Source organism: Podarcis raffonei, chromosome 14 (assembly GCF_027172205.1).
Source record: "Podarcis raffonei isolate rPodRaf1 chromosome 14, rPodRaf1.pri, whole genome shotgun sequence".
NCBI classification, from domain to species: Eukaryota; Metazoa; Chordata; class Lepidosauria; order Squamata; family Lacertidae; genus Podarcis; species Podarcis raffonei.
Window position 1 is genome coordinate 51846746 of NC_070615.1, and position 14909 is coordinate 51861654.

Sequence of the window (14909 nt, forward strand, 5' to 3'; positions counted from 1 at the left end):
GCCTTTCCCCACGATGTTCTTCCCTGCTGGGGAAACCCCTCTCTGCCCCTTTGTAAACAGGATGCAAACTCCCCAGTCCCAGTTACACCGCGACCCCCATCTCCTTTGCCGCCCCTCCTTTGCAGACATGATGCTCCACCGATACATCGTCTCGAGAGTCATCTGGGCGTACATGCTCTCCATCGCGATGACGTACTTCATCACGCTGTGCCTCTTCCCCGGACTGGAGTCGGAAATCCGGAACTGCACCCTCGGGGAGTGGCTTCCCATTCTCATCATGGCCATCTTCAACCTCTCCGACTTTGTGGGCAAGGTAGGAACTGGCTGCCCCCCCCCCCCATCCGAAGTAGGTACCCAGCGCCCCACTGAGAAGAGGGATTTTGAGTTACTTTATTTCAGACATTGGCAAACTCTGGCCCTCCAGATGTTTGGGACTACAGTTCCCATCATCTCTGACCACTGGTCCTGTTAGCTAGGGATGATGGGAGTTGTAGTCCCAAACATCTGGAGGGCCGGAGTTTGTCTATGCCTGATTTATTTACTCCATTCATTTTTTTTATGAGATATTTATTAAAGTTTTCAATATTAATACAATAAGAAAAAAATCAAAAAGAAAAAAAGAAAAAATAACAAAAATACAAAAATAAAAATAAATAAAAACACATAAAGTTTCCATAACTTATTTTCCATTCACTTATTTCCCAGACCTCCTCCTACCTCCCTTTTTTGTATTCCAATTCAAATTGTTAATTCAACAAATCCTTGTCAATAAATTTTAACCTGCTTCTTTTTAATTCAACAAATCCTTATGTTCCAGTTCAAATTGTTAGTTCATCAAGTCCTTATCACCAAAACCTTAGTTTTACCATATTTTCCTTTATATAACCTGCTTTTTAACTTTATCCAGACTTAATTCTCGTCCAAATCTATATAACGGTGCTTATTCTTAAAACATTTCCCTAAGGTCGAAAGAAGGTTCCCTTCCACAAATTTCCAGTTCTCCTAGAAATAAGACAAAAAAGATTGAACAGAAAAGCAACTTATATCATGTACCCTTCCCATTTTTCATTCCACCCACCCCCCTTCCCGGTTTCAGTCCCAACAAATCTCAAAATAAAACCATCAACCCGGTGACCTTATGTCCGAGGCTCTTAAGTCTCTCTCCTGACCCCTCTGCCAGTCTCTTTGATAGTCTTTAATATTCAAGACCAAATCTCGATGGAACTCCCGCCCTGCAGCATCCAAGTTTCTTCCAGCCAGGCCTACGTACTTAAAAGTAAGCCCTATAGGGTATTCCACATCTTGTTTCATTCTCCTTAAGATTCCAAATGTCCCTATAGCTCCAACTTCCAACTGAATCAAATTTATAATCCAAATGCCATATGATCTCCAGATAAGGAGATCTCTCCATTTTTCATTTTCCAATTCAGGCCAGGCTTCCATCTTCAAAGGTTTGTTTCTTCTTATTACCATCGTGTCAGGCCTCAGGTTACAGCTCACCTTTTGCATCTGCAGGGTTGGGTCCCCCCCTTTTTTCTCTTCAATGGCAGCATTATTCTCCTTCTCAATTTCCTCTGTTTGTTCAGTTAAGTAGAAATCCTGTACCAAGTTCTTATCAAGTTCATTGCTAGAACTGGCTCTTGTGCCCAAGGTTGTAACATTTGTAGTCAAAACACCTATTTGATCTTGCAGCTTTTCCAAGAGAAAGAAAGTCTTGTACAGTTCATGCTGTATTTCTTTACCCACTGCCATTCTTAAACATATCAAGGTCAGAAAACAATTTCTCAGCTGGTTCTTAATGCAATGTCCCAAAACTCCCTCTAGGGGATTTAAGTTTCTTTTTACTCCTTTCAGCACAAAACCAAAAGGTCCATACGTTAAATTGTAGCAGTCCTTCCTTCTTTTAAAAAATAAAAATGTAACCAATACTTACATTGTAGCCAATATAAGCAGCAGAGACAAAATCCTCTTTTTGTATCTTGACAGCTAACTTGACAGCTGTCAAATTATTCAATTACTCCTCAACCAACTCTCACGGACCACTCCCGGGTCCAGGGGGGGTGGCACGTCGGTTTTTAAATTTAGTTCTTCTCCCGCAGGTTCCCCTGCTTCCAAGTAAGTTTCCTTGTAATTTCAATCGGTAGAATTAAAATCTTTTATAAAAAGTATAGTTCTCCACGACCTTAGTTGGAGGTTCTTTGCTTTAAAATATTTACAGAAAGGGGAGGCAGACTTCCTGGTTGTACCTTCCCCGATCAGTGCCGAATTTAAAAATATTTAAAGGATCCAATTTCCGTACTACTCACGGGTTGTTGTTTTAAAGTCCCAATTGTTCCAGGAAAAGGCAGCGCTCTCTGGCAACAGCAATGCGGCTTCGCTCCACGGAAATAGCCGATGACTCTCAGCACCGTGCCGCTTCCCCCTCTTCACTTCGGAGCCCGTTGGTGGGTTCCTTAGTGGGTTGGGGGGGCGCTAATGGTGCCCGCCGAGTCCCATGGTCACAGGCTTCATCCGCCTGTGATTTTTGAAAGGGTCCCCGCTTCGCCGCAGCGGATACGACCCGTTTCGCGCGGAGCTGGTCCCTCCAGTTCAGAGGGAGGCAGCCATTGCCGAAGGCGCCACCCCGGAAGTCCTTATTTACTCCATTCATGCGCCACCTTTTTCTCCAAGTAAAAACATAATAGAAAAAAACCCAATTTAAAATACAGGTGCAATTTAAAATGCAGCCTCATTTTTAAAGTAGCCCATAGATCAAAATCGTAAGGGGATGGAAACATTAGGGTCAGACTGAGTCCAAACCAAAGGCCATGTGGAACAGCTCTGTCTTGCAGGCCCTGCGAAAAGATGTCAAGTCCTGCAGGGCCCTGGTCTCTTGGGACAGAGAGTTCCACCAAGTCAGGGCCAGTACTGAAAAGGCCCTGGCCCTAGTTGAGACCAATCTAACCACCTTGAGACCTGGGACCTCCAAAGTGTTGTCATTTGTGGACCTTAAGGTCCTCCGGGGGGCATACCAGGAGAGGCAGTCCCATAGGTACGAGGGTCCTAGGTCGTATAGGGCTTTAAAGGTCAAAACCAGCACCTTAAACCTGACCCTGTACTCCACTGGGAGCCAGTGCAGCTGGTTTAGCACCGGGTGAATGTGATCCCATGACAAGGACCCTGTAAGGAGCCTTGCCGCAGCATACTGCACCCGCTGGAGTTTCTGGATCAGTCTCAAGGGCAGCCTGCGTAGAGCAAGTTACAATAGTCAAGCCTGGAGGTGACCGCCGTGTGGATCACTGTGGCCAGATCAGGGCGAGAAAGGGAAGGGACCAACTGCTTAATATGCCACCTTCCTCTTTGCCCTTCCAGATCCTGGCTGCCTTGCCTTACGACTGGAGGGGCACACACCTCCTCATCTATTCCTGCCTGAGGGTCGTCTTCATCCCGCTCTTCATCATGTGCGTCTACCCCAATGGGAAGCCCACCTTCGGCCACCCGGCCTGGCCCTGCATCTTCTCCCTCCTGATGGGCATCACCAACGGCTACTTTGGCAGCGTGCCCATGATCCTGGCAGCAGGCAAAGTGAGCCCCGAGCAGCGGGAGCTGGCAGGTAAGTGCGGGGGGAGCCTGCTGTCCTGCCCTGCAGGGGGGTCATCGCGGAGGAAGGGGCTGGCAGAGTATCCGCAGGGCCTTGCAGAGCCAGGCAGAGGCCCGGGCCAGGTAGATAATGTGCCCCCCCTTTTTTAAGCATGGGGATAACTGAAGTCTTATAAAGAAGTAAGTATATAAATAATTTTTACAAAAGTTATGCTGACAAATAATTTTATTTCCAGGCTTGAACCGTATCTGCATATAAAGACAAAATGGAAAATATAGATATACAATAGTGCTTTCTAAAAATACATAGGGAAAAGGATTATTTTATGTATTTACATTTAAAAATGGTTTTCTAGTTTTCTTTTCTGCAAATTCTTGAATTCTATGTACCATAGTTTTTGCTCTATAAGATGCACCGGAGACGCACCTAGTTTTAGAGGAGGAGAACAAGAAAAAAAATGTTCTCTCCCTCTCTGCTCAGCGCCTCTCCAGCAAAGCGGGAGGAGAAACGGAAGGGGCTCCATTTCTCCTCCTGCTTCGCTGAAGGGGCGCTGCGCAGAGAGGGAAAGCTGTTATCCCTGAAGCCAGGAGAGCAAGAGGGATCGATCCCTCTCGCTCTCCTGGCTTCAGCGAAAGCAATGCGAAGCCTCCGGAGCGCAACGGGAGGAGCGCTCCTGCTGCATTCAGGAGGCTTTGGGCGGCTATCCCTGAAGCCAGAAGAGCAAGAGAGATCGGTGTGCACTGATCCCTCTTGCTCTCCTGGCATCAGCGAAAGCTGCGCAGCCTGCATTCGCTTCATAAGACACACACACATTTCTCCTTACTTTTTAGGAGGGGGGAAGTGCGTCTTATAGAGCGAAAAATATGGTACTCCTCGGGTGTAGGTAATATTCCTGGCCTAGTCAACAAAATTTTAAACAAATGGCCACATCTTCATCAATTTTTCACAATTTTTTAAAAAAAAATTAGTGATAAGAAAGCCAACACACTTATCTTTAAGGTACGTGTGGTTTTAATTTTTGGCAAGGGCCGCTGCCTCCTTTGTGCCTCCGTGTTCTCCCCCGTCCATCTCCTGCGATTGTGAATATGCTGACCGAGGCCCCTTTTGGAATCGGAGGTCAGGGCCGAGTGGCCCATATGGCCCCCCCGCTGTCTGGGCCTGAGTATCCGCAAAGGGAAGATTCGCACCTGGGTCCCATTGCACCGGCGCTCATCTCGCTTTATTGGCTGAGGGAGCCGGCTTACAGCTTCCAGGTCGTGTGGCCAGCATGACTAAGCCGCTTCTGGCAAACCAGTGCATGGAAACGCCGTTTACCTTCCTGCCAGAGCAGTTCCTATTTATCTACTTGCACTTTGACGTGCTTTCGAACTGCTAGGTTGGCAGGAGCAGGGACCGAGCAACGGGAGCTCACCCCGCCGCGGGGATTCGAACTGCCGACCTTCTGATCGGCAAGCCCTAGGCTCTGTGGCTTAACCCACAGTGCCATCCGCATCCCAAGAACCAAGGTACCACTGTAATAATAATTGTTAACTTTTTTGGGGGCGGGCCATCCATCAGTGAGGCTTTAGCTGTGGCTCCTGCATTGCCCAGGGCTGGACTAGATGACTCTTGGGGTGCCGCCCTGTTTAACCCTTTGCCCTCCTTGTCTCCTTTCCCTCCTTCCCAGGTAACACCATGACCGTCTCCTACATGTCGGGCTTGACTCTGGGCTCGGCCGTGGCCTATTTCGCTTACAGCCTCACGAGCCTGTCCCACAGCACCTGCTTCCGCACTGAGACCTACAACAGCTCCATCACGCCAGGGTATTGAGCGGAGGGTCCCAGGCGAGGTGGGGAGGGGGAGAGAGATAGAGATAGAGGAGGGGTCTCCCGTGAGGCTGCCGTTCTGCAGGAGCAGCTGCCGCTGGACCGTGTTAGGAAACGCAAAGCGACCATCTTCCTCACTCCGGCTGAGAAGGGGAAGGACCAGCAGCGGGGAAGCGCTCCTGTGCAAGGCTTCTTGGAATTGGGAGGGGACCCTCAGGGGTCATCCATCCCAACCCCCTACAATGCAGGAGCTGGAACTGAAGAGTCCCCGACAGGTGGCCACCCAAAAGGAAACCTCCACAGAAACAGAGTCCACTGCCTTCTGAGGAACTCCATTCCAGTGTCAATCAGCTCTTACTGTTCGGTGCAGGATGATTCCCCCAGGGGCCAGATCCCTGCTTGCATCTGGCCCCTTTCCTCAGAGGTAGGAGGAACACCTTCCACCCCGATGCAAGTTCTCCCGCCACCCTTGCGAGGTAGGACCCTCACAAGCGGTGTTGCTCGCTGGGTATGGGGGCGGCCCGGCTTCTGTGAGTTTGTGGGGAAGGGGATTCAGAAAGGGTTCGGCTTTGCCCCAAAGTGGGGAGGGGTATGGCTTTGTCTCCCCCAACTTTGGAGGGGGCTTTGACCGGGGTGGAGGCAGGAACCCTGAGGCAGCTTGTTCACACACCAGCCTTTCCCTCCTCCCCCCCGAAACTGGTCGGTCCTGTCATGGTAAATTTTGTCCTGTCATGAGACTTGTCCAATCGAAATTAAAATAGGCGCACTGCTTTTACGTTGCAGAGGAGAGTAAGTGTGTGGTTTGGCTTTGTCTGGATCACACTGCGCAAGGCTGCAGGGGAGCGTTTTTTTTAATTTGAAAAATATTCAGTTCAGAATCAACAGCTCCCTTCACATAGAAAGCTAGCATGTTGAAGGGCCTAGCCGGGTCTTCTCCCTGACTTGCTACCGGTGCAATTTTTCTAGAAAAAGAGGTGCTGGAACTCACCATTGTTCTCTTAGAATGGCAATGGTGCCAACCCGAGAGAGGCTGGAACTGAGTTCTGGGTGAAAAAAGGCCTTACTTGCTACCTTTCTAAGTGCAGGGCAGTTATGTGAAAACTCAGAATTCAAACAGGAGATTTCTCAGCTCCGAAAGTTTCTAAAGCAGAGACTGCCCTGCCGGAAGTATAAATTGGCTGTTATCTCTCGGGGGCCAGAAAGGTCACATGGATAAATTATCTGGTCATAAGAGTTTTAGGAATCTTTACTCCAAAGTATTAAGGGATGGGAGAGGCAAGCTAGTGGTTCTGTATCTCCCCCATGTCTTTTTATTGAGGAAGCAAACCAGCTAAACCCCAAAAACCTTCTGATCCTGCACCCAGGTGGACAGTTTTACTCCAAGGCCTCTTCTGTCCTAGTTGCAGACCCCGCTCCATTGGGCTGTCTCCAAAATGAGCTTGCCAAAAGCAGAGATGCACGAGATGTATCTCTGCACAAGTCAGGATGGATCTCCTTGCTTTGTAGAAGCGCCAAACTTGTATCTCTTGGGTGCAGCACCATTGTGATGGCGGACAGCCTCTCTGAAGCCGGCTACTGCTAATAGCGGCTTGCTTTTCGCACCGAGAATGTCCAAGATGCAGATTGCCTTCAGCAATTGTCTTGAACATCTGGGAAAAACTCTCCCAGTAGCTGCAGACTGGAAAAGGGGTGTGTGTGCACGGGGAGGGTTGCTCGGATATGTGGAAAGGAAACTGGCGGGTGGGGAAGGGTGCCGGAGGGGAAGCACCCCTTCCCTCCTGCCCTCAACCTGTATCCTCCCCTCGGCTGTTTTGCGGCCGTTTCGCCCACTAGGCTCCCACAACTCTGTGTCTTCTGCCAAAGGTCTGTTTTTGTCTCTTTCTCCCATATGTGCAACCCCCCCCTCTTCCCGCTCCCCAAAGTCTCGCTGTCGGCCTCATTTCTGCACTCGGCGTGGCACCGGTTTTGCTAATCCGGTTAGCGTGGCACACCCTCATTGAAGCGCTGCAGCCTGGACACCGTTGCCAGGTCCCCCCTCGCACCCAGCTATGTGTGTCTCTTGTTCAACACAGCCAGCCCTCCGTGGCCTGCACCCACGAGAGCCACCGGCCGGGCCACAGAACAGGTTCTTTGAGGAGGGCAGGGCGTTGTGAAGTCTTGTGTCCGTGTGGCGTGTGCATGTGTGTTTGCTGACAAATAAAACTGTTGGGTTGGGTATGTCCCCCCTAAAGAAAACGCACGTGCAGTTCAGTTTTTCTGTCTCAAGGAGGGTTGGTGGAGCATCAAACTGGAGGTGCACAGACTTCGTTCTTCCTGCAGAGGTGCCCTCAACACGTGCGAAGTGGGGATTCGAATCCCGGTGTCGCCCACATCTGACACTCTAAGCACTACCCTCTCTGTGCAAACAACAACGACAATTTTATTATTTATATCCCACCTATCTGGACCAACGATCCCGTGCATTTCAAAGGCTTCTGTTGATTTTCCCCACCCCCGAAGATTAATCTCCAGCCATGTTTCTTTTCTGCGACCAGAAACCTGTGCGTTTTGTTGATTCCCCCAACCAGCCCCACTGATTGCAGCACTTGAAACAAATAAACAAAAAGGAGGACGACCCAGGCATTGCTTGCAGGACTGCTGGTCCGATCCAGACATTTTCATTTTCATGGTGAAAGGTCATCGCACAGTGGTAGAACAGACAGGACTGGCAAAGACCTCTGCCAGAAAGAAGCGTCCCGGTTGCTCCTTTTAGGATTCTGGCAAGGGGCAAGGGGCAGGACACCTGCTCTGGGGGCAGCAAAGGGCCCACAGCTGCCCCTTGCCAGCACAGGCGGTTGGGTCTTGCAGGGAAGGGAGTGAGGCAGGATAATCGGAGAGCCGTCAACAGAAAAGCAATTCTGAGCACCATGGGACAGTAGCCTGACTGCCCTAAAGTGGATTTTGCAAGTTAACCACAGGAGGCTTGGTTGGATGTTGGACAGGTCATGTTGATGCCAAGGGGCTGGGGGGCAGGGACCTTGTGGCCTTCCAGATCCAGCCAGCCGTGCTGAGGGGGCCTGGCGGGACTCCCATGACATTGGGACGCCCGCAGGTTCCCTGTCCCTGTGTGAGACGGCAGTTTGGGATCGAACAGAAAGGCCTGCAGCTCAGCGGCAGAGGGTTTTCCTTGCAAGCAGGTCGCAGGTAGGGTTGGGAGAGACTTACCGTATTTTTCGCTCTATAACACGCACCAGACCATAACACGCATGTAGTTTTTAGAGGAGGAAAACAAGAAAAAAAATATTCTAAACGAAATAGTGGATATATGATTTTTGTGGTTCATGCTGTGGCCACAGACATGTGATCTGACTATGAGTTTGGAGTAGCCCAATGCAAAAATCCTGAGGATCCATGTGGATCCATGCTTTGTAACCATGGAGGAGGGAAGGAAGGGGAACCATGGATCCTCTGCTCACGACTGCAGCAGATCCCCCCCGCCACCCACAGGCATTCGCTCCATAACACGCACAGACATTTCCCCTTACTTTCTAGGAGGAAAAAAGTGAGTGTTATGGTGCAAAAAATACGGTATACCTGAAATCCTGCCGCTCAGTGCAGGCAATGCTGAGCTCGATGGACCAGGGGGGTCTGTATAAAGCTTTCCATGTTCCGATGAACCACTCGGCCTGCCTCTGAATATGCAGCCCCAAGTATGCATGCAGGTGGATGCAGTGCAGAGAAACAAAAAGATATATGCACATTTTATCTGCAAGTGCCTTGGAAAGGAGCAGGCAAGGCAAGGCAAAAGTTGTGCAAATTACACACCAGACTGGCCTGCAAGGAAGAAGGGAGGCTGTAGCCCTTTAGCCACCAGATGGCGACGTTTCAGGCACCCATAGCCTAGTGTCTCCTAGTGGGTGCTGCTTGGGAAGGAGGTGTCAGGAACTGGGAAATTAGCCGCCGCCACTCAAAGCTTGCTCAGCCGGCAGTGGAGAAAAGTCTGCTGTGGATGTGGGGCAAAGGGCTTCATACAGGTGTGTGGACTCAGAAGCAGCTGCCCACTGGCCTAGCAGGGCTGGGCCTCCACCACACAGATGCGCCAGTGGGCACTGCAGCTGGAAGACACACCTTGGCATAATGTACTCACTGATGATTCTGGTTCACTCTTCCTGTTTCGGTACTGTGATGTCTCTTGCCAAAGCGGCAGAGCTTATGGCTCTCCCTTTAAAGATCGGGCGATGGTATAAGGTACCCTTCACACCTAACCCCAAACCCACACTTGTGATGTTTCTAAAAGATTGACAAACAGGGTGGTTGTTTTTTGGTAATCTAAGGCAGGGCAAAATTAAATCACCTCTGTAATAAAGGAGAGTAATTATTTAAAGACCCTAAGCTCCTGGGGCATATATATAAACATTTAAAGCAAACTGGAATCTCCCCCCCAATAAGGTACGTCCTAAAAAGAGACACTTGAAATGTCAAAGGCTATCAAGAGGTGTGTCTTCTGCCTTCTCCAGAAGCTGTGCAATGAAGGCACCAGGCACTCCTCTGTGAGAAGGCAGTCCCACAACTCAGGGGCCACCACAGAGAAGGCCTTCTCCCCTTCACCCCCCCCAAAGCCTTTGAGGATGGAGGAACAACCAAGAGGGCCCCCTCTGCCAATCTCAGCACCCGAGAAGGTCTGTAGGGAAGCAGGCAACCTTGCAGGTCTTTGGGGTCTGAGTCCTTCAGGGCTTCTGACATCAGCACCTTGAATTGGGCCCAGAAACAAACTGGCAACCAGGGCAGCTGTTTGAAAATGGGGAATATATGGACTGTAAAGGGAAGCTCAGACAGATTTATGGGACCAGTCAAAGCTTCCATGTTGTCCTCCAGGGCAGCCCCACGTTGAGCTCGTTGGATTATTGTAATCTGAAAGGTTATTGGAGCAATTTCAGGATAGGGTGAATTTCAAGGTGGGGGGGGGTATTCGCTGCCCCCTGCCAGCTCCTTCCTCCAAACACCTTTTATTCCCCAGGATGATGATGATGATGATACAGCTTTTTGAGGGTTGGGGCATATTTTGGCCAACTAAAGACGGTGGGAAGGAGGTAGGAAAGTGCCCTTGCCTGTGCTGGGCCCCGGGGGTAACCTGAGCAACGCGGTCCAGGTCCGGTCCCGAATCCAAGGATTCCGTGAGGAGTCAGTCTGACAGGGCCAAGGCAGGACACGAGGCAGGAAACCAGGCAAGGTCAGGCACAGGATCACAGGCAGGTTCTGGCAAACAACAATGTTGCTTCCACAACCTGGGGCAGGGTCCGACAGCCTTTTATCTTTGTCGGGGCAACAGCCGGTCCTGATCCCCCGGCGACTCACCTCCCTGTTTTGCCCGAAGGGGAGCACTCCTCCTGCAAGTACTCAGATCTCTCCTTCTCTCAGACCCCAGTCTCTGCAGCTCGGGAGACGTTGGTGGGCTACTAGACCCAGGGGCCGCCTCAGCCTCTCCTGACGAAACCAGTAGTGGGGGAGCTGTAAGTGATGGCCCAGCTGGAGGCAACGAGGTTATCCCCGCATCTGGAGCCAGGGCAGGATCAGGCCCCTGACTCGGCCCAGCTGGTGCTTGTTGCAGGGGAACCTGTGCAGACTGGGTCTCTTCAGAATCAGGCCCCAACTAGGTTCAGATGCCGCCTGAGGTAAAGGATCCCATGTAGACTGAGACTCGTCTGGCTCCGAGTCCCAGGCCATCACATTGCCTTTTGCATCTCTCCTTGCAATTTGCTTTCGCCCCTCCAAATAGCCAACATTACCCCCACTCTCAGCCTGGCTTCCCCACTTGGAAAAAGGGGGTCGCTGCAGAAAACAAGGTGGCGTTGCCCCAGTGGGCTGGATTGTGAACAGATGCAGCAGGCAGCTTGCAGCAGACATGGTGTGGCTCAAATGCTCATGCTGGGAGCACATTTTGCGAGAACTGCCAGGGTGAACTGTGGGGTTTCTCCACACACACACACCCCCACTGTGGAGAGGTGGCGTTTATTCCTTGTTTCCAGGCTGCTTGGCTCATTTGCGCCGTAACCCTTAGCGGGGTGGGGGGAGGTGTGGGGGGAAGCAGGCTGAGGGCCAGCCAGGCCTCTGAACACAACAGCCCCAGCCAGGATGAAGAAGGGACAGGACTTATTTCATGTCTAGAAACTCTGGATTCTCTACTTGGCCACTCTCAAGGCAAACAGGGCTGTGAGGCAGGAGGGCACACGTGCCGGGCCATCGTACGGCTAGGAATTCATGGCTCCTTTGGCCCAAAGCTCTGCTGATGGTGGCAGCAGCAAAACAACAACAAACCTCTGGTTACGTGAAACAAACTGAATAAACACACAAGACGTAACCGGATGTACTTTTGAATAAATAAGGTATACTATTCATTGTATCAAATTGTAGATTTCAACGGAAGTCTCGTAAAGTTGAACGAAAAAAGCAGAAGACCCAGTGGATCAGTTCATGCATAAGGTCCGTACATGTATTATTGCACCTGTCTGTTCATAGAGCCCAATAATCCACATGAAGGGTTGTTACAGTTCCACAGAATCCTTTCACAGAGTCTAAAATATTAGCCTTGTTTCGCCATCCTAGGCTTCATCAGTAGTACAGGCTCATATGTAATGTTACAGGATAGTGGATCTGATAGCATAGTACAGTGGTACCTCTGGTTGCGAATGGGATCCGTTCTGGAGGCCTGTTCGCAACATGAGCAGAATGCAACCCGCATCTGCACGTGCATGGGTGATTTGCCCCTTCTGCGCATGCAGGACGTCCTTTTTGTGCATCTGCACATGTGCGAGCGGTGAAACCTGGAAATAACCCTTTCCGGTACTTCCGGGTCGCAGCGGGATGCAACCTGAAAACACACAACCTGAAGCAAACGGAACATGAGGTACGACTGTGGGGTTGCAGTGTAACATTACATATGAGCCTGTACTATTGATGAAGCCTAGGACGGTGAAACAAGGCTAATATTCCGGAAATCCTTGTCTTAGACTTTGTGAAAGCATTCTGTGGAACTGCAACAACTCTTCATGTGGATTATTGGACTCTATGAACAGGCAGGTGTAATAGACACTTATACATGTACGGACCTTATGCATGAACTGATTCACTGGGTCTTCTGCTTTTTTCTTTCAACTTTATGAGACTGATGGTGGCAGCAGCGCACAACCTCTGGAACTCCTTGCCACAGGAGGCAGTGATGATCACCAACCTGGATGGCTTTAAAAGAGGGCTGGGCGTGGAGGACTCTGAACGGCTACTAGCCACGAGGGCTCCAGAGCCAGACATGCTTCTGAATCCCACAAGAGGGGAGAGGGCTCTTGCACTCAGATCCCACAGGCACTGAGAGAACAGGATGCTGTTAGCTCTGCAGCAGCCAAGCCATCACCAGCTCAGAATGGAAGGAGGCAGGAAAAGCGGGAGAGGAGAGATACCACCCTTTGTAAGTGTGGGATGTGATCCAAGGCAGTCAAGTACAACATTCCTTGTTTTCCTAGAGTGGACATGCAAGGGAATGTTTGGTCCTGCCAGTCAAAACTTCCTGTTCCTCCTGGCTGGAGCATCCTTCCTCTTGCATGCGATAGGTGGGCGTGACCTAACCTGTCCAGGTAACATGTGAGGGTACCCACAGCTTACAGGGTTAACACCTCAAGGGAAATAACGTCCTGTCACTGGGATGTGTTCCCATATGGCTGTTGTACTTTGTTATGTAAACGGCCTCGGCCCATTAGACCTGAAGGAGCGTCTCAACCCCCATCATTCAGCCCAGACACTGAGGTCCAGCTCCAAGGGCCTTCTGGCGGTTCCCTCATTGTGAGAAGTGAGGCTACAGGGAACCAGGCAGAGGGCCTTCTTGGTAGTGGCGCCCGCCCTGTGGAACGCCCTCCCACCAGATGTGAAAGAGATAAACAACTACCTGACATTCAGAAGACATCTTAAGGCAGCCCTGTTCAGGGAAGTTTTTAATGTGTGACATTTTAATGTATTTTTCATCTTTGTTGCAAGCCGCCCAGAGTGGCTGGGGAAACTCAGCCAGATGGGCGGGGTATAAATAATAAATTATTATTATTATTATTATTATTATTATTATTATTATTAGAATAGTTTTACTTTCTGTTTTGGCTGCGAACAGGAGAAGCATCATGCCTTCGCTATCTCCTGGTTGTTGTTTTGCTGCTGTACAATAAAGCTTCATAGAATAGAAGCAGCTGTTGTACGAGAGTTTTACTGCATGGCTGAGATTCCTTCCACACAGGCACCGCTGCGCAAGATACTCTGCTGTAGCCGGGAGAAGCAGGTTGGCACAGTGGAAGCGGACTGGACGCCATAACAGTCCCGCTGCTTGCAGCCGAGGCGGACACTCAACGGAACAGGTTATGGAGGCCCAAGTTGCGTGTGCCCAAGTTCTGAACGCTCAATGGAACATAACAAAAGGACGAGTTACACAGCAACCTCCCTCTCTCTCTTTTTGACTTCCTTCTTCATTTGACCAGCTTTTAGCTAGAGCTGCTCTGCCAGCTCTCAGCTAGCAGAAGCACTGGGATTATTCCCCCATATGGGGTAGACCCACATGTACATCTTTGTAACGAAGTCTGCCTTCCGGAATCTAACTGTGAACTGATGTGAGTAAACTTCTTTTATTGACTTTGAATAAGATTACTGCGTCTTTTTTCTTTGAAGAGGGATTCAGGGGAATTTACCAGGAACGTATGATTCAATCTGAGACAGACTGAATTGTAGAATAGTGAGAGGCTCACACGAGCCTGCAACCAGCTATCTGCTGTGCATGTAAAAAGGGGAATGTAAACTCCGCTACATAAAGGAACTTGCTAGTACAAGTTAGGAAGGATATGAATAAACAATATATCCTCTTCTGCCACCCTGAACGTTCCCACAATAAGAACGTAACAGCCCTGGTGGATGCGGCCGCTGCCCAGCATCCTGTTCTCACAGGGGTCAACCGGCTGCCCCAAAGGGATGCCCGTAGGCAGGATCCTGGCATAGGAGCCGTCTCCCCTCCTGCAGGTTCCAGGAGCTGGTCTTCAGAAGAGTTTACTGCTGCCAGCTATAAAGGGAGAGCATTCCCATCGTGGCGCCACTGAGAGCCTTTCTCTGGCTCCCGTTGGAGCCAAAAGAATTCCTTAACCAGAGCCTGTCCCGGTGTGGGTTTCTGTCGTGTCCTTGGGCCCATGTGGGTGTTTGGGATCCTGTTCCCCCCTGCTCCAAACCCAACTCCTTCCACCCTCTCCGCAGGGGTTTTTAACGGACCTCTTTCTCAATGTGGGACAGCCACCTCCACGAGCCTTCTGCCCCATCTTAACAGCTCCTTCGGCTTCAGCAAATATAGGATCGCACCCTAATCATTTATTTTTTTAAAAGGGAGGGGGAAACCAAGACGACAAAAGAAAGGCAGAGCTCAGGTTGTTTTTTTGTTTTGTTTTTCAATTGCTTTTTTTATGAAAAAGGATCATCGCACATAATTCGGCAACAAACAGAATGCAAAAAGGGGAGGTGCGAATCGAAAACAT

The 14909-nt window shown here is 50.1% G+C and overlaps 1 protein-coding gene across 3 annotated transcripts in view; it reads left to right on the forward strand.

Moving 5' to 3' along the window:
* The window catches only part of SLC29A4 (solute carrier family 29 member 4), a 34052-nt gene extending 28656 nt beyond the window's left edge, over positions 1–5396 (forward strand). For all 3 annotated transcript variants that reach the window (XM_053366014.1, XM_053366012.1, XM_053366011.1), the window contains 3 exons: positions 126–313; positions 3352–3592; positions 5247–5396. In XM_053366014.1, the coding sequence (XP_053221989.1) occupies positions 126–313; positions 3352–3592; positions 5247–5389 (572 nt within the window). In that variant the 3' untranslated portion in view covers positions 5390–5396. The remainder of the gene's footprint in view (positions 1–125; positions 314–3351; positions 3593–5246) is intronic.
* The last annotated feature ends 9513 nt before the right edge of the window (positions 5397–14909 follow it).